General features: G+C 41.5%; 1 protein-coding gene across 1 annotated transcript in view; it reads right to left on the reverse strand.

Annotated features, from left to right (window-relative positions):
- The window catches only part of CTNND2 (catenin delta 2), a 2,320,710-nt gene that overhangs the window by 292,298 nt on the left and 2,001,574 nt on the right, over nucleotides 1-26,838 (reverse strand). Inside the window, 1 exon segment of the mRNA XM_029590042.1 lies at nucleotides 17,900-18,050. Within this exon segment, the coding sequence (XP_029445902.1) occupies nucleotides 17,900-18,050 (151 nt within the window).

The following is a 26,838-nucleotide window of genomic DNA, read 5'->3' on the forward strand; positions in this document are numbered from 1 at the left end:
TCTGTCAGAGTGGCAATTGGACATGAGTCAACGAAGAAGGGGGGGTGGGTGGGGAGGGTGGGTTGGGGGTTCCTGGTTTGATTCTACCATTGCTGTATGTGGTGTCAGTAGTGCTGGGGGTAGCGGCAGAACAACCTGCGCCCAGACGATTGTAACCTGATCTTTTGTAAACCCTTAATAAAAAATGTTTGAACATAAACATGTTAACAAGAAATTAAAATGTTAGCAGATAAATATGGAGTTAACTTTAGCTGAACTAAACATGTTTACAAAAAATGGCTAATAGTGGTTTATGGACTTTTCCTCTTGGCACTTTTCTAGATCCTTTTTAAACCCAGCTGTTCTATCTGCTTTTATCACATCATCTGCCAACAAATTCTACAGTTTAATTGTGTGTTGAGTGAAAAAATACTTTCCCCAATTTGTTTAAAAAGTGTTACCTTTTAGCTTCATATGAGTGTCCACTACTGCTAGTATTATTGGAAAGGGTAATTAACTGTTCCCTGTTTACCTGTTTCACCTTACTCCTGATTTTGTAGATCTCTATCTTAGCTCCTCTCAGCTATCTTTTCTCCATGCTGAAAAGCCCTAACCTGGTTAACTTCACCTCAAAAGGAAAGTATTCCATCCCCTTCAACATTTTGATTGCTCTTCTCTGTACTTTTTCTAGTTCCACTAAATCTTTTTAGAAATAGGGTGACCAGAAATGCACACAATGGGGTAGATTTTATAAAAGTACGCCGGATTTTAATAGATATGGTGTAGCCGTGCGTATCCTTTAAAATCCGGGGTTGGTGCGTGCAAGGCTGCCCAAAATCGGGAGCCTGCGCGCGCCGAGCCGCACAGCCTGCCTCTGTTCCCTCCGAGGCCGCTCCGATTTCAGAGCGGCCTCGGAGGGAACTTTCCTTCCACCCCCCCGCACCTTCCCCTCCCTTCCCCTACCTAACCCACCCCCCCAGCCCTATCTAAACCCCCCCTACCTTTGCTTTAAAAGTTACGCCTGCCAGAGGAAGGCATAATTCGCGCGCGCCGCCAGCTGATGGTCGCGCGATTCCCCAGCCCAGGAGCTGTTTCGGAGGCCTCGGCCATGCCCCCGGAACACCCCCGGGCCAGAACCACGTCCGCGGCCCCGCCCTCGAATGAGGCGCCGTCGCGACAAGCCCCTGACATGCACTCCCAGGAAAGCCCCGAGACTTATGCGCATTCCGGGGCTTGCACACACCGCCAAGCCTATTCAACATAGGCTCGGCGCGCGCAGGGGGAACTTGGGGCAGGTTTTTGGGGGGGTACGCCCGTATCTTACGCACGTATCCCTTTGAAAATCTGCCCCACTATCAAGGTGCATAGATTGATTCAGAGAAATTATGATATTTTCTGTTTTATTTTCCATTCCTTTCCTTATAATATCTAATTTTCTATTTGCTTTTTGATCACTGTTGCATGCTGAGGCAAGGATTTCAAAGAATTGTCCACAGTGACTCCAAGATCTCAATCACGACAGGTGAAACTCACCTGCTCCCCACATCCTTTCCCCCTTCCCCCCAATTTCTCATCTGGATCTGTGAAAGAACTCTATAATCACATCAATATTCAAGAAAGAAGATCCTTTATTAGATTTATATAATTGCAACACAGGTCAACTTTATACAACAAATCAATCACTGAATATAAAACAATAAACCATCCAACTTCTCAAATAACCACAGTAGTACCATGTCCTTGCCTGCTGAATTTCAACTAGCAAACCCTCAATAGGCATCATGTTGCTGCAGGGTTGGTCGTGGAAGTTAACCTCTTTAACACATTTCGCTGTCCGGGATGGCGAGCTGTCAAAACCTTGCCCCTCAAGTTACCCTACAATGCGATCCTTAATTATCTGGCAAACATTCTCTGCAATGCAATGATGTCCTGGTATGTCAAAGAGCAGGAGTCACTTATAAATATGCAACATAATACTTGGGTAGTGACCATGCCAGTCCCAGCTGTCAAAGTCAAAGACTAACAGGAAACTTGTCTCAGTTCTCACCTACTCATGCAACGTAGGGAAAGAAAGACCAGTTATTTGGTATTCCCTGCCATGTTTAAGAAAAAGAAGAGGGAGAATTCTTGCAATTTAAACACACTACCTACTGTAAGCCCTTGGACATGGTCAATTCTGCCACAGCCTACGGCAGAGAAACCTTGCTAGCTGAGGGCTCCCACCAACCTAGCTGTAGCCATATCCTAGAGTCAGTAATGCTATGTATAACAGTAAACCTATCTGGGCCCATGTTCCAAACTTGGCAAAGCAGCATATTTCTGTAAAAGATAATGTATATTGTTGTATACACATCAATGCCTATATCTGAAACACAGTAATGCATACTGCAATTACCACAAACACAGGCCTCATCCAGTAACTGACCCCACCAATGTGTCTAATGTAAATTGCTCCCTTATCTCAAGGGAGAGCCGAGAAGAGGCCCACGTTGCTGGGCGCTGCTAAGAGTTATCAAATTAGATATGCTGCCTGCATAATATCTGACAGAGAACAGCTATCAATGTAATTTTGTGACTACTATAAAATACTCAGTGTCACCTGTCAAACTTAGTAATGCTGTATATTGCAGTAAGTATACTGCATTATGTTGTAAACATAACAGGCCTGTACCTCCAAATTGATAATGAGAACTGGATGCTGCCTGAACAAAACATGGCCTACAATTCAGCCAAAGCCTACATCTCGGTCACTGCCCCTCTTTTTCCAGAGGAAACCTCTCTAGTGCAATGAGCATGAGGTTGATCCTTGATGAGGTGGTGGAAATAAAAGGTCCTTTCTATTACTGCTACCAGATTGTCAGTGGGGAGTTCACCACGCTCCTTCTCAGGCTTATGTGAAGAATACAACAAGGCATTATAAGGAAATACAACAAGGCATTATAAAGTGATAACTTGTTGCAGGTTTACCTGAACTGACGAAGAAACTCAAGGAATAACTGCATGCCCCATGCTGGGCTACATACTTAACAAGGATTTACTATGATTCCAAGATATATAGAGAGAGAAAGACAAATATTTTCAAAAATCGGAAGTAGAGCACCTGATACCACCCAGCCCATAACTCTGATAGCAATCAAGAATTGGCAGAGCAAATAGAGGTGGGAATGCCTGGTGCCTACGCTATGCGAAATATGACATTCTTATGCAAGCAACAGAGCCCATGAAGCAGAGCTCTCTCCCATCATTCTGGCCCACAACCTAATAATGGATACTATCCCAGACATATTGACATACTTTATTGCCCAGCTTCCTTGGTGACTAGAATGGGGAACAACTCAGGAAAATTATATCCCTGCTTGCCCCATACCTGTGCCACAATTCCGGCCAAGCTTCTTTACGTAGTGCCCCTTTCATGAAAATGCCCAATCACAACTGCCTGCAAGGTTGATGAAGAAGTCTAGCTCACTACTGCATACCAGGGTATTCAGCTATATCACTGGCAAAATATCTAGAGATGGGCTTGAAACTGCAGTTCTTACCCTTAAGAAAAGACATGTAGTAAGCTGGCATATTACACCAATACTGACTACAGTGTTAAGACAGAGTGAATCTAGTAGACATGGACTGTTGTGTGAAGATAAAAGGGAATTGCAGATGGGAAATTTTAAATAAAAGTGACTAATGTATGCAAGTGCTGCTGAGTGCAGGCAAAGAATACTTGTGTATGTGGCAGGCCTAAAGGCCTGCTTAACGCCAGTGAAAAACCTGATGAGCAAATGGGTTTTAAGGATTCCTTAGCATGGTGAATACCCATAAAGGATCATTTTGACCACTGCAGTTACTCCAAAATGCAGCTGCCAGAATTCTGACTGGCAAAAGAAAATCCGACCACATATCCCCAGTACTCTACAACTTACAATGGTTATCGGTTGAAAAAAGAATAGAGTACAAAATCCTCACAATCCTACACAAGACAATTCATAAAGTAGATTACACTGCCCTGGACAATATTATACATTTACATAATTCATCACGTACAACAAGGTCAACATATAAAATTCAGCTGGATGTTCCTTCATTACCACAAGCCAAATTATCCTCCACAAGAAATAGAGCCATCTTCATCGTCGGCCCAAAATTATGGAACTCATTACCTCATCACCTCAATTCGCAAGTAAACGTTAAATCTTTTAAAAAAGAACTTAAAGCCTGGCTACTCTCACAGTCCTACAATGGTTGCTCACCTAATGACAACAGAACATAAATCTTTGATTTCATCCTCTGTACGTTCCATTCTACGTGAGCAATCCCCCTCCTACGACGACCGCCCTGACTCACAGAAACCTTCTCGCTTTTGTTACGGTATCAACCGTCCCCCTACAAGATTTTTTATACAATCATATTTTCTAATATTTAATGTATTTATTGACCATTACTAAGTTATTGTTATACTGTTATGGATTTAAATGTAACTGGTTTGTTATTATGTAAACCGGAGTGAAGGCAATGTCTGCTATACCTCGGTATATAAACGAATGCTAAATAAAAAATAAATAAATTTCTAACTTCTACATAGCTACCACAATGGATAACAGAAACTGAAGTGCATGGGGAAGACCTAGGAGATGGGACAAATGTGGAAAATTTTGAAGATCATTGCAAATTATACAATGTAATGCCACAAATTCACAGGAAGATGCAGGAACATAATGCTGTATTAGAAATCACAGAGATTTAAAATGCATAGGATGTGACTTGCCAGATGGTCACATACCTGCATTATTTGCCGTGCTGTCTGCCTGATTCCTGATACCTATCTAATCAGAATTATCAACTAGTCTAGGGTATGAATTTACATTGGACAGTGCAGAAGGGGTACTCATTCATTAATTTTTCAGAAATGAAGGGATTGAAGAAAACAAAAGAAATCAACCACAATTTAGCTTGTTCACAACCCAAGTTATGATATCTTTACAGAAAGAGATGGGCACTTGAAGAGGAGCTGCCCAGCCTAGAAACAATTGGTCAATAAGCTAAGACATAATAGTGACAGGGACGGTAGCTTTAAAACGATATATATGTGGGCGCATGCACACATACGTTAGAATTTTATATCTGCATAATTGTGCGCGCTTTATATAAAATACACCATGGGGTAGATTTTTTAAAAAAGCGCGTTCGCGTACTTCTGTTTGCGCACCAGGCGCAAACAAAAGTATGCTGGATTTTAGAAGATACGCGCGTAGCCGCGCGTATCTTCTAAAATCCGATTTTGGGCAGCTGGCGCGCGCCGAGCCGCGCAGCCTGTCTCCGTTCCCTCCGAGGCCGCTCCGAAATTGGAGCGGCCTTGGAGGGAACTCTCTTTCGCCCTCCCCCTCACCTTCCCCTCCCCTCCTCTACCTAACCCCCCCCCGGCCCCTATCTAAACCCCCCCTTACCTTTGTCCGTAGATTTACGCCTGCGAGAATCAGACGTAAATCTACGCGCGCTAGCGGAGTGCTGGCGCGCCGTGCTCCGACCCGGGGGCCGGTCCGAAGGCCTGGACCACACCCCCGGGCTGGCGCCACGCCCCAGGTCCCCGCCCCCGAAACGCCGCCCCCCGCCCCCGAAATGCCGCATCATCGGGCCCCGCCCCGACACGCCCCCTTCCGAAAACCCCGGGACCTACGCGCGTCCCGGGGTTCTGCGCTCGCCAGGCGGCCTATGGAAAATAGGCACGCCGGCGAGCAGGGCTTTGAAAATCCGCCCGCTAGCGCGTATGTGTGCTCCTAATTTTAAGCAATTACACAAGGAAACATTATTTGCGTATTTTCCTTTGGACTTGTCGGCTTTTACACACAACCCTAGGGCTCGGCGCGCGCAAAATGCACAAGTGTGCACCCTCTTGCATGCGCCGACCCCGGATTTTACAACATGGGTGCGGCTGTGCGCGCATGTTATAAAATCTACGCCCGTGTGTAACTCTTAAAATCCGGCTCTCATCGTTTTGCTGTTTGTACCTGACTTTTCTTTTTTGTCCTTATTCATTACTATTCTCTCTCCTTTTTTAACTTCTTTAAAAAATTGTGGGCAATCTGTCCCTCCCAACGCAGCCTGACCATGTCAGGAGACACTTACTCATTTTAAGCGGACTATTTTTATGAAAGATTGTGGAGTTCCTGCATGAAAATAAAGTTTAATATTGCTTTGTTCAGAAACGTGTAAGGACTATTCAATTTATTTCACACTCTGCTCCCTTTTGCTGATTCTCTAATTGAGCGTGTGCATCCTCTCCGGCACTTCTGTGGCTTGACCACTAATGGTACACTTTTCTGAATTTTTTCACTCCAAGATGCAGGTTTTGGGTGATTTGGGAGAAGACTGGGACCAATGCAATCTTTATATTTGGGTTTAGTCTTCTCATTTAAAAATAATGCAGCGAGTTGAGATGGCAGTTCAACTTAAAGGGTTGTTTTGGAATGCGGTGGGTCTGGGAACTACTATTAAAAGAGAGAAGGTATTAACAACTTAATAAAGTGAAAGGCAATGTAATTTTTCTTCAGGAAACACATTTAATGGATTCAGAACATGCTAAGTTAAAAGATAGTTTTCACAAGCATTCTATACATCACAAACCAGTAAAAGATATGGTGGCACAATTTTATTGCATAAGAATGCAGCTTTTAATTTGAAAGAGTATGTATGCTGATATATGGTAGTTAAAGAGAAGTTATTTGATGAAGTAGTAATACTTGCTTTTGTTTATGACCAAAGAAATACATTCATGCCTTTTTTGTGAAGCTAATGGAGAAAATAATTGAATTTGGCCCCACTTCACTTATCTTAAGGGGGGAGGGGATCTAAATTGTGTGGCAGATCCAAAATTGGACAAAAGTGGTAAGTTTCTCTCTACTTATGCCAGTAAAAAAAAAAAAAAGGATGGGATTTCTGTGCTCTGCTTTATAAGTATTAAACATCTGGAGAACATTAATTCCAGGGGCATAAGAGTTTACTCACCACACGAGGGCACATGATTCTAGGTGCAGAATATATTACATTCTGGGATCAGAAGTTTTGTTCCCAAAAATAGTGGCATCAGGCATCAGTCCACTGGTAATTTCAGTGGACTGAACAAGTGGTTTCTTGTTCTTTTCAAACTATTAATCTTCCTGGAGGTATAGGATCTTGGAAAATGCCTTACTGTTAAATTAAAAAAATTCCTAGAAGAGAAGTGGACAGTTTTTCTAGACATTTTTTCTAGACAGTTTTCGACAGCAGGTCCGCTACATTGGAATTCGCTTCCCCAAGACTTACGCCAGGAACAATGCCATCTAACATTCAGAAAGAAACTGAAAACCTGGCTGTTCGCAGAAGCCTACTGTTGAAGGAACATCTTCAACCTTCACTGACTCTCACCCTTCCATCTCTCCCTAATCCCTCCCCCTCCTCATTCCCCCTCCCCCCTACTCACCTCCCCTCCTCTCCTTCTCCCACTGGACATACCATGTTAATAATCGCCTAGGATAAATCTCTGTTTATGTATCACTAACATATTGCTTTTGTTGATTATATTTATCACTCTCCAGTTGTTATAATTTAAAATCTGTCCTGTCTTCCATCTCCCATGTTTTATGCTCCCTGTTTAATGTAACTTTACTTTCTACCTAGATGTTAATTGGTTTCCCCTCTGTTCTATTGTAAACTGGTACGATAAGACCTGGTCTTGAGTATCGGTATAGTAAAAGAAGTTAAATAAATAAATAAATAGACATGAATAAACAGATATGTTGGACCCAATTTTATTCTGGGAAACAGCAAACATTGTTATGAGAGGGGAGATCATTAGTTTTGTGGCGTATTCGAAAAGGACCATGAGCAGAGATAACTTAGATATGGAGAAACAATTAAAGGTTTACAAGGGTGCATCTGATGGTACTTGGACTCGTGAGGAAAAATCTAAATTTATGGTCACATAAAAACTGTTAAATGATTTACTACACGAAAGGGTGGTCAGCTCTATCTTTTCCCTGAAACAAACTTTTTTTCAACATGGTAATAAACAAGGACGCATGCTGGCAAATTTAGCCTGTGGGCAAAGTGGAAGTTTGTGAGTGGCCTGATGTCCCCTAACAAGAAACTTTATACTAAAGGAGAGGATATTGCTTAGTTATTCAGCAGAAAAGGAAGAGCAAATCACTAGATTTACATTCATGTCCTTTTTACAGTTGCCTACTTTGAAGTCAAATCAATTAGAAAAATTGAATTCTCCCATCTCCAAAACAGAGGTTAGAGCTATATAAAAGTCCCCAGAACTGGATGGTGTCAGTGCGGCCTTTTATAAGCTTCTGAAAACATACTTAGATGAGCCACTGTCTAAGCTTTTTGACCATATGGCAAGCTATAAGATGATGCCTGACTCAGAAAGAGGCTATGATTATTTTACTGCCCAAACAAGGTAAAGATCTTCTATACCCTTCCTCATATAGGCTAATTTCATTACTGAATTAGGATGTAAAGCTTTATGCAAAACTACTGGCAAATCATTTGAAATATAGCTTGCCTGACTTGATTTCCAAGGAGTAATCAGGATTTGCTTTCAGACGGAAATCAAATTCTAACATTCGCCAGCTGTGATTGGCCTTTGAGAGTAGTATCTAGAACAGGTGTCTGAATCTACTGACTGTTAGATTTGACGTGGAGAAAGCTTTTGACAGACTATCATGGGACTTTCTGAAATTTGTGTTAGGTAAAAATGGATTTCCAGGTTATATTTATGACGCCATTACCTTAATATACTCAAACCCAAAAGCAAACATTTTTTATGCTAAAGCCCCTTATTAGGAAATTAAAAGAAGATGTGATTATCTCGGGTGTAAAAATCGGCAAAGAGGAATCTAAAATATTATTGTTTGCTGACGATATGTTGATGACTTTAGCAAATGTTCATTGTTCCCCCTCAATAGTTCTTGATATAATTAAAGAATATGGTACTTTTTCTGGACTAAAATTGAACAAAGGGAAATCTGAGATATTAGATACTGGGGGTCACCTAAAAGGTAATTGGCCAGGGTTTCCCCAAACAATGATATAAACACTATGGGGTAGATTTTAAAAAGAGCGCGATCGCGTACTTTTGTTTGCGCAGCAGGCGCAAACAAAAGAGCGCGATCGCGTACTTTTGTTTGCGCAGCAGGCGCAAACAAAAGTACGCTGGATTTTATAAGATACGCGCATAGCTGCGCGTATCTTATAAAATCCTGGATCGGCGCGCGCAAGGCTGCCGATTTTGGGCAGCCGGCGCGCGCCGAGCCGCGCAGCCTGCCTCCGTTCCCTCCAAGGCCGCTCCGAAATCGGAGCGGCCTTGGAGGGAACTTTCTTTCGCCCTCCCCTCACCTTCCCCCCCCTTCCCCTACCTAACCCACCCCCCTGGCCCTATCTAAACCCCCCCCTTACCTTTGTCCCTCGATTTACGCCTGCTAGAAACAGACGTAAATCTACGTGCGCCAGCGAACTGCTGGCGTGCCGTCATCCGACCCGGGGGCTGGTCCGGAGGCCTCGACCACGCCCCCGGGTCGGTGCCACGCCCCGGTCCCGCCCCCCAAATGCTGCGTCATTTGGCCCCACCCCAGACACGCCCCCTTAAAAAAACCCGGGACTTACACGCGTCCCGGAGCTCTGCGCGCGCCGGCGGCCTATGCAAAATAGGCGCGCCGGGGCCCTGCTCGTGTAAATCCGGGCGGATTTACGTGAGCAGGGCATTTAAAATCCACCCGTATATTCCACCTGTGATAGTAAAAATACGGATGAATTTGCAATCATGGATGCAGTTTCCAGTCATTGTCATGGGTAGAGTGGCTTTAATTAAGGCTTTAATTAAGGTATTTAAGATGCCAAAATTACTTTATAAAATACAAATGACCTCATTTATTTTACTTAAGAGAGATATAGTTCTTTTACATAGAATATGCTGTCAATTTATATGGAAATCCCATAGACCGAGATTAACGATGTAAAAAATGATGGTTCCAAAAAAGGGAGGGTTGGAATTTTTTAATTTAAAATTCTATAACATGGCCTGTAATTTATTGTCAGTAGATGAATGGTTTGGTAGCAAACAGTTATCTGCTTGCTTACAATATGAGAAAAGCTCTGGGGTAGATTTTAAAAGGGTTACACACATAAGTTATGCTCGTAACCCTTTCAAAACCCCCCTGCGCGTCCCGAGCCTATTTTGCATAGGCTCGGCGGCATGCACAAACCCCGGGACACACATAAGTCCCGGGGCTTTCCTGGGGGGGCGGAGTGTCGGGGGCGTGTCGTGGTGGCGCGTCAATCGGGGGCATTCCGGGGGTGTGGCCGCGGGCGTGGTTCCGGCCCGGGGGCGTTTCAGGGGCATGGCCAAAGCCTCCAAAATCGCTCCAGGGCCGTGGAATCACGCGGCGGCGGCGGCGGCCGGCCAGGGCAGGCGTAACTTTCGCGATAAAGGTAGGGGGGTGTAGATAGGGCTGGGGGTGTGGGGGGAGTCCGAAGGAAAGTTCCCTCCAAGGCCGCTCTGATTTCGGAGCGGCCTCGGAGGGAACGGGCAGTGCGCGCAGGGCTACGTGCGTATCTTATAAAATCCGGTGTACTTTTGTTTGCGCCTGGTGCGCGAACAAAAGTACGCATGGGCGTAGTTTTATAAAATCTATCCCTTTGTGAACCCATTGGATGTGCATTTCGTACTGCATGCTCTGTGAGAACAGTTACCGATCCAAAAAGCTCAGTCCCTACTAATAAGAGCAAATAGGGATGTGTGGAAATATTTAAGAAGTTTCTTATACCTTCCACTAGAAGTTTCTCCTTTCCTCCCATTGGTGGGGAATGATGACTTTGTACCTGGCAAAATGCATACATACGTACGTACTGAATGAGATGGGCAAAGATTGTGTAGATTCTTTTACTGATTCACATTCAGGTGAAATTCACCCTTTTTAATACTGTGGAGAACAAATTCTTTTGCAATCTAACAATTATTTGTTCTATTTGTAAATAGTTGCATAGAGTCTCTCATATCCAAACAAGATAGGGTTAGCATTTCAGAACTTTTTCAGAGATTATTTCATCTATATCACAATAAAAAAATTATCTATGTCCATACTATATAGATACATACAATCACTGACTATCATTTATTACGATCTTTGGCCAATATCTGAGACAAAGATCTAGCTGAGGCACTCACAGAGAAAGATATGATAAGGTGTAATACTCTAATCCAAAAAGTGTCACGCAGTATAGCATTACGAGAAATGCACTATCAAATTGCGCAGTGTTTAATAATCTGGCCACTTAAGGCTTATAAAGTGGGGTTATAATCTCAGCTGATGTACCTGTGAAACGTAAACATGCTGGTGCAACATTATTACATTGCTTTTGGGAATGCACTGCAATTTCTACTTTCTAGATGGGAATTCATAAATTTCTCGTCACTTTATTTCCTCTAAAACTAGAATGGTCAGCTGTATTTTGTATATTAGGTCATGTTAAAAGCCAATCACCATGAGAAGAGCACAGATTACTTTTTTATTGAAAAGTTGTTTGATTGCAAAGAAAAGTCTGTTGGCAACCTGGCTTGACACATCAGGTCTTTATAGCAAGGTGTGGAATTCAAGTATGTTGGACCTGAAGCTTCTTCACTACACACTTTCATGAAGTGTGGGCTCCATTCTATTGTTCATTACCTGTGACAGTACGAGATAAGTTAAGATGTTTATCTGCAGGCTCATATTGTTAACAGGTGGCTTTTTAATTCTAATTGTGTTTTTGTTTTACTACAAGCAAATGCTGTGAATCTGGGAACTAATATGTATTGGTCCTGGCCTTGCTGGTGAAATTTAATCAATATTTCATCATTATTTTAATTTCATCAATATTTTATTTTTTTTATGGTATTTCATATCTCTCATTTCATCTTATGTCATCTCTAGTCATTCATGTCATTTATAGTCCTTAGCTTTGTACTACATGAATTCGGATTCCAAAGTGTACTGTTGAGAAAAAAGGTTATGTGGACGGGGTTGGGGGGGGGGAGGGGGAGTTGGAACTAAGGGGTTTTTCCTATGTTGTGTTACTTTTAGTTGGTATAACTTTAAGAATGTTATGTAGTAGAGTGGCCGCAAGCTATATCTTTTTGTTATGTTAATTTTGAGGTTTGTGTAGTATGTGAATTTAAACCGATCTGCACATTTAAATTTGAATGCTCTTTTGCACTGGTATTTATGTACCTGCTGTGAGAATATGTTGTCATTAGTGTTCAACAATTGTTTGGTTAAACTTCTGTCAAAGTGTGAAAAACGCAGTAAACAAATTATAAAAAAAATATTAAAAGGGCTAGTTTTGAATATTCCCCTTTCTTATCCAGCTAAAAGACAGCCACATATGTCTGTATCTGGCTAAGAATTAACTGAATAAGAAAGGCATGTGCTGGGTCATTCTGGGGAAGAGTTTGATGAATAGCTTAACTGGCTATCTCCGATATTAGGAGTTAGCCGGATAAGTTATCTGCCTTAATGTAGACATGCTCGAGAGCAGGTCTAAAGTTTTCCACTCCTTAAGTGCTACTCTAGAAGCCTATGCTTCGAACATAGCTGCTAAGTGATGGCAGAAGCAACTACTGCGAGCTGGGAAGAAAAATAAAGGACAATATGGTAACGGGAGTGCATGGGAGTGCATGGGTTTGAGTGGGGAGAAGAGGTCCCTGGAAATTATAAATGCTTTGATCATTTGATACGACATGGAAGTGGGGGATGGGAGGAGGAAGGGAGTGAGACCAGGACCGGCCATGGCATGTAGTTTTTTTGAACAAAAGGAAGGTTTTATTTTTTAGAGGTGCTGCAGGCTCGAGCATTGAATCTCGGGTGGGGAATGTTAGGATCAGTAGGCCTGCGATCTTTATACTCCTCTTAACCATCTATATTCTGTTTGAATATAGCTGGTTCAGACTAAAATTATCCAGCCAATTATAGCTGGATAACTTTATAACCAGCTATATTCAAAATTTGCCTGGTTAGGTTGAAAATGATTCGGTTACAGTTAACTGGATAACTTTAATCAGGGATATTCAGTGGGACATTTATCCCATTTAATATCCAGGAAAAGCCATCTGGCTAACTTTAGCTGAATACCTTATCTGCTCAACTTCTTGCTGAATATGACCCCAACTGTATCTAATCAAAAAATCCATGCTGTTCCAAATGAGAGAGAAATCTCTCCTGATTGTTCCCATATCAATTTGCCTATACCTGATCAATAACACAGATGAACAAGTCCTCAAATTTGTGAAATTTCGAAAGATGATGTTTCACAATTGGTGCTTCATGTCTCGTGTTTATTGGAATTTCTGTACTATTTCAGCTGAATTTTCAGCTTTCACATTGTTTTTCCCATTTATAATAAAGAACAAAAGCATAATATAATGTACATAGAATGCTTGAAGCCCATAGTCTACAGCTTGATAAAATATACCGAATATACACCACAATGACATTACATCCCATCTACTATCAGGGCATTCCTCAAAATCTTGCCTCTCAAAGAAGCTATTCTAAATGATTTGGCAAAGACCTGAAGCAATCAAAGTGTAGATTAATGTTGTTTCACTATAGCCAAAATCTAAATCTAGAGGGGTAGATTTTCAAACAAGGCGCATTGGCGTACTTTTGTTGGCGCTCCAGGCGCCAACAAAAGTATGCCGGATTTTAATAGATACGCGCGTAGCCGCGCGTATCCGCTAAAATCCTGGATCGGCGCGCGCGCAAGGCTATCAATTCCGTATAGCCGGTGCGCGCCGAGCCGCGCAGCCTACCCCCGTTCCCTCCGAGGCCGCTCCGAAATCGGAGCGGCCTCGGAGGGGAACTTCCTTTTGCCCTCCCCTCACCTTCCCCTCCCTTCCCCTACCTAACCCACCCACCCGGCCCTGTCTAAACCCCCTCCTTACCTTTGTCGGGGGATTTACGCCTCCCGGAGGGAGACGTAAATCCTCGCGCGCCAGCGGGCCGCTAGCGCGCCGGGACGCGACCTGGGAGCGGGTCCGGAGGGCGCGGCCATGCCCCCGGACTGCCCCGGGCCGTAACCACGCCCCTGGGCCCGCCCCCAAAACGCTGCCGACATGCCCCCTAAACGCTGCGCGGCTCGGGCCCGCCCCCGACACGCCCCGACATGCCCCCGACACGCCCCCTCGCCAAACCCCGGGACTTACGCGAGTCCCGGGGTCTGCGCGCGCCGGTAGGCCTATTGAACATAGGCCTACCGGCGCGCAGGGCCCTGCTCGCCTAAATCCGCCCGGATTTGGGCGAATTTAGGCGAGCAGGGCTCTTAAAATCCGCCCCAGAGGTTAGAGTAACACAACACACAAATCAATTAAGAAGAATCTCATTTTCAGCAGTCCTGTAATAGAATATCTCTATTCAAAGAAGGGTCTTCTTATATGCAGACCTGACACATCAGTATGAATAATCCCTCTGTAAAGAATGATAACTCAAAAGAACTGTTTGTCTCTTAAAGTTTCTAAGATCTGTACAGACAACATAATCATAAAAACTGACTGAAAGGGAGATTCAATTTTAAATTCCATGCATGACTACTCTAAAAAGGTAAAATTAATTCAATTCATAGGCGATTGCAAACCTGCCCAAATTTCAGTAGATTTGCATAGCCAAAAAAGCAATTGAATCAAAGAGAAATGACATGGCACATTCCAAATTTACATCACAGGATTTCAACAAGAGCTGTTTTAAAGAAATATTTTGTCAATGTATCTCTGCCAGATGATAATCTTGGCCAGTCAATGACAAGGAGTAATCAGAATGATTCTAAATGAGTCATATAAATGCAAGCAATATTGAAGGCCATAGAGGCTCTCATCGCCATGCCACCGATTTGCTGATAAAACTATTAATCAAAACCAAAATAGCTCTGTTTTAAAGCAAACACTGGTAGACTTTGAATAAGCTATATGTTTCCTATGCAGACTGGGGTGTTGTAAAATATCCCATACAATCTCTAAAACTGTGTTCTGAGCAATACTGGTGTATAATGAAATAATATCAAAAGTAATCAACAGCATAGATGAAGTAAGTTCTTCCACCACCAAATATCAATAGCTCATGGAGCAAAAAGGCCAGATGGAATATTATTATGTGAATGTTACCAAGTTGTTGCCACTTTATGACATGTGTTTTACATAAGTTAAACCTTCTATCAAAGGTGATGACAGAATTGCCTCTGCAAGAACTTTATTCATCTGACTGGCTCCTTTTAGCTTGACTCTGCTTATTGGAGGTGTGTCTAGTCAATGTCAGCCAAGTCCTTTTTTTTTTTTTTTTACTTTTTTAAATTTGCATATCAATGTATGATCAAATAGTAAATATTTGATGGAAAATTGAATTGTGTACATAGAAATTTACAAAAAGAAAAATATAGAAATTCACCAAATTGATTTCAATACACAAAACATCAAAGAGATCACAATAAGAGATTTAAGAAGACAAAATACCTAAGGGGGCTACAGAAATATTACATAATGAAAAAAAAAAAAATGTTATCAGAATAGACTTCTTAACTTATCAGTTTAACTACAATCCATCCCATAATACTCACCTCAAACTGAACTATTACTGTTTCAGAAGAGTCTAGAAAATATCTTAATTAAGACGGCTTGAAGAATTTAAATTTAAATGCAGCCAAAATCACTAAACATTTACAGGGAAAAAGAACCGAACAGGTGGCACCAATTGCTAACACTTCATTATGCATAGACAAAAACTTCTTCCTACGATCGTGAGTCGATCTAGACAAATCAGGAGATAGTCACACTTTTAAATAAGGCAAGATGATTTTGAAAGTACAAATGCATAACAGCATTACAATTTTGCAAAAATACAAACATAACCAGCAGAGTAGCTCTACTAGATATTTCTTCTATGAAAATCTCAAGAAACCCAGATAAGTTTAAGCCGCCATTTGATACATACTCTAATCTCTCCAGAACTGGAACCTCTTCTTCCACCTTTTTCTTAGTAGGAAGACAGAATATCCTGCTAATAGGTGGTAATCCTTCCTCAGGAATGGGTAAAACTTCTCTGAGGTAGGACTTGAAGAGCTACAGAGATATATTAACTGAAATAATAAGAAAATTAAGTATATGTAGATTCAAAACTCTGGCTGAATTTTCCAAAATCTCTAAACTTTGATGTACATTTTTATCTTGAATCAACTCAATTTGACCTGATTTCAAATGTGCCACAGAAGACTTAAACTTCTCAATTCTTCCCTCCAATCGTACAATTTTGGTATGACCCAAACATCCTCCTCAGGAAAGACAGAAGCAAAGAATAGCTTCTCTATTTTCTTATCTTCTCTGATTACTCCTTTTTCCCCTTTGGTCATCTAGCAGCCCAACTGACTCCCTCATAGGCTTTTTGCTTCAAATGTACTTGAGAGATCTGGGTCCATTGTTTCTCCCTGCCCATTTGGCATCGATGCTCCCGATGTCAAGGGTTCAGATTTCCTGGACCCGAACAGCTTCTCCATCTTTTCCAGGCAGGCACACCGGCCCTTGGGGGTCACCTGGTCACAAAAACGACAGCCCTGAACGTTGTGCGATGCTCCCAGGCAAAGGATACACATGTCATGCAGATCCAAGAGGGACACAGTCTGAGGGCACTGGGGCCAATGATGCTGTGATGAAAAAATGGCCAGTGAACGGTCGATGACTTTGGACACCGAGGGATGGTGCTACCAGGAATTGACCACACAGAAGGCAAAAACCTACCACGCTGCTAGCTAACTAAAGCCGGGGGGAATGGAGAGGGACCCGGCGAGGAAACAATATTTTCCAAAGAAAAAAAAGAGCATGAGCTCCACAACCACAAGATGACAGCTCCATGGATAAAAGACTGAAGAGGGATCTCGAGTAGACATGTGGATAGTGGCATGCTGGGCATGCTAAGTTTTCTGGGCCGGCCTCCATCAGATGATGTTACCCATGTGTGAGGACTACCATCCTGCTTGCCCTAGGAGAAGCTTCTTTTATAATTCTCTCTTAGCCTGCTTAATTACTTTTTATATCTTGTTCTCTCAACCTAGCATGATGGACTCTGTACCTGGGTAACATCAAGCTAGGTTGAGAGAACATTGCACAAATCTCATCTTTGGGTGAGTTTCCTCACTCTGAAAATAATCAAATCTTCACAAGAGTGCACTGTTCTGTTCCTACATCGCACTCTGCATGTCAAGGAGGCCCATAACCCCTATACTAATACCTAAACCTCAACTCGAGTAACTAGGTAGGCCTCATATAGAGGTATAAATACCTACGTAGTATGAGGGCCTTATAGCTAGTCTGTCTGTCTGTCTCTCTCTCCTTAAAATACTGAAAACACTATTTGCAAAAACATCACAAAGTGCAATAAAACCATATTGCACAGTTTAATACAAATGAAAAAGGTGTAGTTAAAACTGTGCAATATGGCTTCACAAATTGTGAAACCAGAAATCCCTCCCCTTTTCCTAATTTGCATCACACCCTGCGTTATGAAATTTTCGCATGCGAAAATGCCATATAGCACTTTGATAAATGACCCCCTTAGTTTGGTAATTTTCATGAACACCAGACATTCACTCAAAATTGGAAACAAGCAATAACGTGAAATTTAAAAAACGTCAGTTGAACAAGCTATAAATGAAAATATCTGTCAAAGTGTTCAAATTTTATCATCCTTTACCAGCAAATTCCTGACACATCAACAACATTATGCTGTTCCATACATGACTATAGCATATTGTAGAGATAAAGGCAAGAAAATACATGATACTCAACAGACTAGGTAATTAATCATATCTGTTCTCTCAACTGCTCTAAAATGTCAAAGCTAAAAATACATGACAATTGAAAGTGACATACCTATTAGTTCCTTGTTCCGGATGTCTAAGGCCATATTTCGCAGAGCTGTGGCAACTGCACACACCACACGGTCATTGTCTATTCGAAGTAGCTCCACTAGGATGGGTAGGCCTTTTTCTTTACGAACAGCAGCACGGATATACACTGACCACTGCCAAGAGATAGAAAAGAAAAAGACACTTAGAAGGAAAAATAAATAGCAAGCTTGCTTAATGTAAATGTTTTCCAAAGACAACAGATTGAATTAACCATGACATGTGGGTGACATCTTTTGATGTTGCTGAATGGACTCTTCTCTTTAAGCTCTTAGAGCTTCTGCTCTGCTGAGCATGTGCAGAAAATTCCATGTGGGCATTGCCTTGTGAGCCCCTCAGTCAATTTTAGAGCTAAGTTTAGCCAGGTAGTCTAATCTCCAGGGAAGTGGGTGGGTTTTTTTGTTTGTTTGTTTTTTAACATGGCTAATGCATCCTGCTGTCTACAGAAAACACTGTTTACAGTAAGCAAACTTGCTTTCTCCATCAACAAGCAGGGATAAATTAGTCATGACATGTGAGGACTCCCAAGCTGTGGGTTACATGGAGCATTTAATAAATAAGAAAATCAGATCACAACATGAAGAATAGATTAGTGGGTGAACAGGCTACACAACGCTGCTTGTCAAATTTACTGTCACTTCTTGATATATTGTCCAGACATCAATCAGCTCAAAAAGAAGAAAAGGTGTCTAGGAAGTGCAACAAATCAAGGGAGAAAAATTGGAAAGCTGTGTCCACAAATGCTCATAATTTGGGCAATAAAATCCCAGACCTGCAGCCCAAATGGTGGAGACGGTCTTGGACATTGTTGCTGTTACGGAGACATGGTTCACAGATTCTCATGTTTGGGATACAGCCATACTGGGCTATAACTTGTTAAGGAAGGACAGAGAGGACAGAAAAGGGGGTGAAGTAGCTCTTTATATCAAAAACAATATCCAAGCAATTGAACTGCAAGGAATGTGGGGAAGACAAGAATTATGGGCCAACCTAAAAAAAGATGATGGTGCATCCACTTTTACTGGAGTGGCTTACAGGCCTCTGACTCAAACAGAAGAACTAGACAGAGATCTGGTCAAAGACATCCAAAAGGTGGGAAAAAAAGGAAAAGTGTTGACTGTTAGAGATTTTAATCTGCCAGATATAGACTGGAGAATCCCCTTTGAGGAATCTACCAAAGAAAAGAGATAGTGGATACCCTGCAAGAGGCTCTGTTCAAACAAATGAAAATAGAACACATGAGGGAGGGAGTTATACATGATCTAGTACTCACTAGCAGGGATAATGTCTCTAATGCCTGGGTGGGTGCCCACCTCAGCACCAGTGATCATCATATGGTTTGATATCACAGACAGGAAAACAGAGAGGTCACACGAAGACCCAAGTTTTAAATTTCAAAAATATGGACTTTGTCAAAATGGGACATACCTAGAAGCAGAACTAGAAGACTGGGATAAAATGAGAGAGGTGGAACAACAGTGGGCTAAACTAAAAGGAGCAATTACAAAAGCGTCCTTTAGATCCAATGCACACATCCATTCCAAACTGATTTTTCCTGGAAAAATATTAAGAGATTCCTTTTTGAATGTTTGGAAAATTTCTCCTGAGAAATTATGTCCTATAAACAAAGCTTATTATGTACCTAGTTCGGTTTGACATTTGCAGGAGGATAGGAGAATGGATATACTAACTTTTCCTGACAGTTTGAATTTGACTCAAGTTTTGGACACATCTGTGGAAGAGATGGTGACCAGGGCCACTCTTGTGGCTATTGTTATATCAGATATGGACAGAGACTCTGTTCTCAAGTTGTTTTTTTTCAGCATAGATTAAAATATTTTCATGAGAAAACAATGACAACTGACTACAGCTTATGTGAAAGTATGAAGAGCTATATTTCTCTGCATAATATATGCACAAAACCAGTGCTTATGAGAACGCCAGTGAAAATACAAACAAACAAATTATATATCAACACATAAGAAGGGTAAATAATCTTATCTCCCTAACAGGGAAATAATTATAAACAAAGGCCTAGCAATAAGCTGTACTTTCCTGATAGAATGCCTTCCAAAATTTATCGGTCAGTGTCAGCTAAGCAGGTTCTCTTTGGGGAAGGCTAGATTGAACAAGGTATTCTGGGTCTTTGCCAATTTGGTTGTGCTAATCTGTAGCTCTTATGTCTGTGTTTTGAACATGTGCTATGGGGACTTCTTTGTCTATTAACTCTCTATTGCCAAGCTACTGATAAGAACTAGAAGGTCAGGTCCCTATGCCAGAGGATGGCATGAGTCCTGATGCCTAGGCCTAAAATATGGCCCAATGCTACAGCCCAGCATTTAGGCTGGATCCTGATGCCGGGGCCTTGGCTCAGACACAGGCCCAATGCAGGGGCCAGACCTGGAGGCTGGGTACCGACATTTGAGTCTTGTCCAGGGCCCAAGCCAGCAGCTCAGCCTGGAGGCCAGGTCTTGAAGCCTGGGCCTCAGCCTAGGCTCGGACACAACACTGTGGCTTGTACCAGAGGCCTGGTGCCAACACCAGAGTCTCAGCCCAGACCCAGGCCTGATGCTCAAGCACAACCAAGAGGCTGGGTCTGGACACTTGGGCCTCATCCTAGGCCAGGGTCTGAAGTTGCAGCCCAGACCAGAGGGTGGGGTTCCTATGTCAGGTCCCAGCCCAGAGGCTGGGTCCTGACACCTGGGATTGGGACTAGGCCCAAGCCCAGACCTCAGAAGTCCTCTTCTTAGAGTTTTCTTCTTTCTACTAATGACACTGTCCGCTGGGGTCAAGCCAGAGTAAATTAACTCCAGTATGTCTCCTGCAGTGAATGGCACCATTTCAAAAGAAGAAAGAAGGGAAGAGACCTAAGAAGAAGACTTCTAAGACCTTGGCCTGACCCTAGGCTGAGGCCCAGGCTTTGAGAGCCGGCCTCTATGTCAGACTCCAGCATTAGGCCTTGGTTCAGGCTGAGGACCCAGAGCTGCAATGTCAGGCATGGACCTAGGCCAAGCCACCCAGAATTAAACAATTCTTAGTCAAGGCCCAGGCTTCAGGCCTAGGTCTAGGTCGAAGTGCTGGAGTCACACTAGAATGTAGGCCATGGCCCCTGCTTTGGTCCTCGGCCTATATCATAGTTAAGGCCCTGGCCTTGGGCCTAGGCCAGACCGGAAGTTTTAAACAAATAAGATTTATTTAATTCAGGGGCTCCTCAATTTGTTTTGTGACTGCTGAATAAAATAAATTGCCCCTTATTTGTTGCATTTTACAAATTCATTTAAAACGAATGCACCTCACTAATAAGTCAGCACTATTTATCCAGCTACCTGACTTAGTGGGAGAAGTGGAGTTTAAAGACTTATCTTGAGAAGTGCCGCTACCTAGCTGGATAAATTGGAATTTATCCAGATAATTGCAATATGTCATCTCGCGTTATTTTTATATGTGCACGCATGTTGCAGGGTGTATTTACATATTCTTTTATAATCTGTTTATAAAATACAGGAAATTTTTGCACATCTATATACATGTGTATATGGGTGCGCACTCGCATGTTTCAAAGTTATCCTCTTACTCTTTCCGTTATGGCCTTGTCTTTTCTATGTGCCCCTTATACCCTGTGATCATCTAATTGTCCAACCAAATCCTTCACAGGCTTCCTGCTTTGGATGTATTTGAAAATATTTATATTATGAGTATCTGTCTCTATGGTAAGCTTCTATTTTAATTCTCTTTTTGCTTGCCTAATCAATGCGTTGTATCTATCTTGCTAGTGCTTATGCTTTTTCCCTTTTTCTTTATTTGGATCCTCTTTCTATTTTTTGAAAGAATTTCTTTTGGCTATAGTAGCCTCTTTCACCTCACCTTTTACCATGCCAGCAGATATTTGGCCTTCCTTCTACCTTTTTTAATGCATGGAATACAACTAATATGAACTTCCAAGATAGTGTTTTTAAACAATGTCCATGCCTGATGTAAACTCAACTTTTGCATCTGTAACTTTTAGTGTTTTTCTAAATATTTTCATGATTTTGATCACAGTCTCCCTTTTAAAAGTTAAAAGGGTAGTAGTACTAGAGCAGTAGTGTTCTTTAAAGATCTCCCTGCAGTTACCATATTTTTCGCTCCATAAGATGCACTTTTTTTTCCCCAAAAGTGGGGGGAAAATGTCTGTGATTCTTATGGAGTGAATATAAAAAACAAAGAAACAACTAACTACAACCCCCCACCCTCCTGACCTCCCCAGGACCTGCCAAAAGTCCCTGGTGGTCCAGCGGGGGTCCGGGAGCGATCTCCTGCACGTGGGCTGTCGGCTGCCAGTAATCAAAATGGCGCCGACGGCCCTTTGCCCTTACTATGTCACAGGGGCCGACCAATGGACCACCAGGGACTTTTGGCAGGTCTTGGGAGGGACAGGAGGGTGGGGGACTGTAGTTAATTAAATTTAAAGGGTTGGGATGGGGGGTTTGGGGGGGTTTTTTCCCACAGAAAGAGAATGATAAAAGTTTTCTGATCTGGGGAGTGGACCGAAATGGCCCTCCCCAGACCCGAAAACGAAATGGGGACAAAAAAAAAATTGTATGCACTCCCCTAATTTACTCCATAAGACGCACAGATGCCCGGGAACACAGCAGGTTTAGCACACGGTCAGGTGCATCTTATGGAGTGAAAAATACCTTACACGTCCCTAACAGAAACCTAAGATCAGCCAACAAAGCACTCCTAACTATCCCGTCAGTCAAAACAGCAAGATTAACACAAGTAAGAGAAAGGGCGCTATCCTTGGCAGGACCCATACTATGGAACTCCATGCCCTTGGAGTTAAGATTACAAAGAGAAAACAAAACCTTTAGAAAAAATTTAAAAACCTGGCTCTTTAAACAAGCTTTTCAAAAAGAGAAGGGACAATAGAAAACAGGGATGTGCAAGGAATGAATAACTGAACACCCACACAGACGGCAATAATCATTAAGTGTGTAGTTTTTAATTGATAATACATCACTAAAGAATAAATCACAATAATACCGCTAGTTTTGTACTCTAAACTGATAGAGAGACCTGGTCATGATTTATCACACCTAACAAATAATATTGATAACAAACTATGTTACCAAACTTGATGGCACCTATGTAATCTGACAGATTCTGTTATCATTAATTTTATGTGCCTTATTGTAAACTGTTGTGATGGTACCTATCTTAACGACGGTATAGAAAAGATTTAAATAAAAATAAATAAGTCAAATTTAATCATGATATGAGATTATTGCTAAGTGGCCCTACTACCATTACCTCTTATACCAAATCATGCTTTTCAATAAGGATTATGTCTAAAATAGCTTCCCTTCTCGTCAGTTCCTGGACCAGCTGCTCTATGAAGCAGTAATTTACTTCATCTAGAAACTTTATCTCCCTAGAATGTCTTGATATGACATTTACCCAGAAGGAGCCTGGGAACTATAGGTCAATTAATCTGATCTCTGTGCAAGATCCAAGGCAGCATGGTTTTACCAGAAGTAAATCTTGTCAGATCATTTTGATTGATTTCTTTGATGGGTAACCAGAGAGCTGGATCAAGGGAAAGTGCTAGATGTAGTGTGCTTGGATTTGAGCAAGACCTTTGACTTAGTTATCACAAGCAAAGTGTAGATATTTCTATTAATGATAATATGTATTTTGAGTTATTATTTGGTTTTGTCCATAGCTCCCTTTTTAAATACCTTGACCACCATTTTGTATTGCTGTTTTGTTAATTATTGTCTCATTGACCGACTTTTAATTATATCTTCCTGTAGTTAAACAATGCAATTAACTGTATTCAATGTGTTAGCATGTCTTTTGGATGTTTATTCAAGGGATACAGAATTTCATGCCTTAATAACAAGACATTCCATATATATATGTATATATATATATATATATATATATATATATATTTCATCCAAATATGATTTCGACTTGCTTTAAACATATTTCAGAAACACGAATCCAGTCTCCTCTCTTATGGAAAATCTGCTAACAAGTTAGGTGCATGACCTGTATGAAAGTTTTCAAAAGAGAGACAAGAGAAAGAACAAATGCTATTAGGATTACGTAATTTTATTTGGGTAACCCGAGACACATCATTACTGCTGAAAAGCAAAGGACTGGATGGTCTTTATAAAAAGTTTAAAAATTGTACTTTCTAACCTTGTGCGAAGAAACTCTCTGAAAAAGGAACATATGAATATCTTGGTATCCTATATCAGCTCTTACATGGGGCCTAATTTATTAAGTTTTTATTCTGTAGATACAGAATGGGAGAAAAACCTTAGTAAATCAATCCCTAATAACTCAGGGCTAAAGGTAATCTAGTATGGAAAAGCTGGCCTAACCACAGGTCACTAAGGCACAGAATTAGGAGCTCAGCTGTACAGTACTTCCTGGATATAGTAGTTAACAATAACTCCTACAGCTTTGGTTCCAAAGTTCGGTCTGCAGGAGCCATCGAAAGATTTGGATTTAAGGACATCCACAATAGATATGAATGAGATATATTTGCACATACTGGATAAGTGAACCAGGTTAATTTGCATATTATCCTGAAACCCATATCTACTACTGGCTCATGAGGACTGTATTTGGGGATCACTTTTGTGTACAATGAGATCGGTGTCATTAGCTTCCCAAAGTATTATCTACCGCCTTATGGAGGCAATTGCTGCAGGATAAATATCCTTTCTTGTTTTATTAATATTTACTATGGGTAGAAACATAATACAGACGTAACTTTCAAATAAAAATGTAAATATGACATACAATCATAGCAATTTTCAGTAGCCCATTTACCTGTGTTAAGTGCATTCAACACATGTAAAACCTATTGATAATTTAATAGCATATATTCTAGCTACTGAATTGTCAATGGGTTTACATAAGTGCACTTAATGCGGGTAAATGGAATTTTGAAAATTATTATGATAGTGTTACATTTACATTTATATTTTCCCTTAAAAATACTGTATCACAATTCTGCTATTTGTCTAAATGGTTCCGTTTGTACAGGTTCTTGTACAGGTTTGTTATTAGATTACTCAGCATAGCTTCATGATCATCCTAGTTTACGTTGTTGGGAAAATGATGACTTGTCTGCTATTCTAGAACTCATATTTGCAACATTGCTTCTGTCAGTAGAAATAATAGTCAATAGTCACCTGACTAATATTGTCAGGAGGTGCATGCGATATCTTTCAGCCAGATTTCCATTAGCTATACAGGTACTCAAGAAAACTGGAATCATCTTAAATTGTGATACTTTTTATTGCACCAATATATAAAAAAAAATCTAGCATGTGAACTCTAAAAACCATACAAGTCCTTCTCCAGTGAAACATAATATCCATATTGCAATCCATAATACAAGGCAGAAGTCATACTGATTTCACAAAATATTTTATCGCTAGACTAAACAAAAAAGTCCTTCCTTCAAATCTGTATATGAAGAAATCCTTCCTTCAAGGTTTACAGTTGTAAACAAATGTCCGCAGAAGAGTAATGCCCCCAAAAAGAAATCCCTCCTTTGAGATCTGTGCTTGCACAAATGTCCACAGAAAAAAAAGCCCCTACAAAGGCCTTTGTTTCACTCGCATTTGGACTTCCTCAGGGGAGACCAATAGTGGCCCCTCTAAAACGAAATGAATTTGTAGTACCACCGCCACTTCTCAGCGGCACAAATACGGGGAATAATGATAGTGTTCAGCGATACTTGTTTCAGTTCACAGCAGCGATAAACCCCAAAAGTTTTTAGTAATCACGCCGCCCCCTTCTCAGCAGCACAAATTCAACAGATGCTATTCAGCGCTGCAATTATTCAGGCTCGTGGCGACACGCATTCAGAAAATGGTGTTTGGCCATGTTAATTCTCTGCCAACACCATTTCTCCACAGCACAGATTGTAAATCCTGTTGAGCAGCGCTATTTTTCAAACTGACCTTCTGCAGATTTAAATAGCACGAATGGTTCTACAACAAGCCGCCACTGTATGCATACAGCAGAGCATTCAAAAAGAAGCTCCAAGATTATTTTTTTTCATTATTGCTGAAAAAGTTTCATCTTTCAGTATTTCCCCTTCAAGAATAAAACAGGTTTTCGAATATGAGGACAGATGTCCAAAAGGGTTCTCTTTCATTTTGTTTCCAAGGGGAAAATGTTTAGTACATATGGCCCTTTGTATGTGCCTGGTTATTTTCTTCTTTTCCTATGCTTTTGGCCCTGTTGCAAAACTAATTGAATTCTCAATAATGACCAACTTTTAATTATATCTTCCTGTAGTTAAACTATGCAATTAACTGTATTCAATGTTTTAGCATATCTCTTGGATGTTTATTTAAGGGATACAGAATTTCATGCCTTAATAACAAGATATTCCATATATATATGTATATGTATATATTTCATCCAAATATGATTTCAACTTGCTTTAAACATATTTCAGAAACACGAATCCTTTTTTATGTTAGAAATGGAAGAGAAATTTCCTGAGTGGTTACCTCAACAGACTGTTGCGCGTCCCGGCCACGCTGGTGCTGCGACCGGGCCTGCTCACCTTGCGCTTCGAGCTCCGGGAACTCCTCTCTCGCTACTGCAGCCAGCTTACGGTGTCCGCTGCGCCTTCCCCGCACACTTCCTTCATTGCAGGCCTCACAGAGGAGCTCCTGTTGGGGCTCCACGTCCTCAGCCCTGCCCCTCCTTTAAAGGGCCCAGGACGGGAACCTCAGGCCAGATGCCTCCCGATGACGTCACTTGAGCACCACTTAAAAGGCGAGGGCCTTCCCACAGTTCCTCACCTTGACAAACGGGTATTCATGTATCGTGAAGCTAGTTGCCTTCCTGTGTTCCTGCTTCCTTGATCCTGTGCTTGTTCCA

Source organism: Rhinatrema bivittatum, chromosome 2 (assembly GCF_901001135.1).
Source record: "Rhinatrema bivittatum chromosome 2, aRhiBiv1.1, whole genome shotgun sequence".
Taxonomy (NCBI): domain Eukaryota; kingdom Metazoa; phylum Chordata; class Amphibia; order Gymnophiona; family Rhinatrematidae; genus Rhinatrema; species Rhinatrema bivittatum.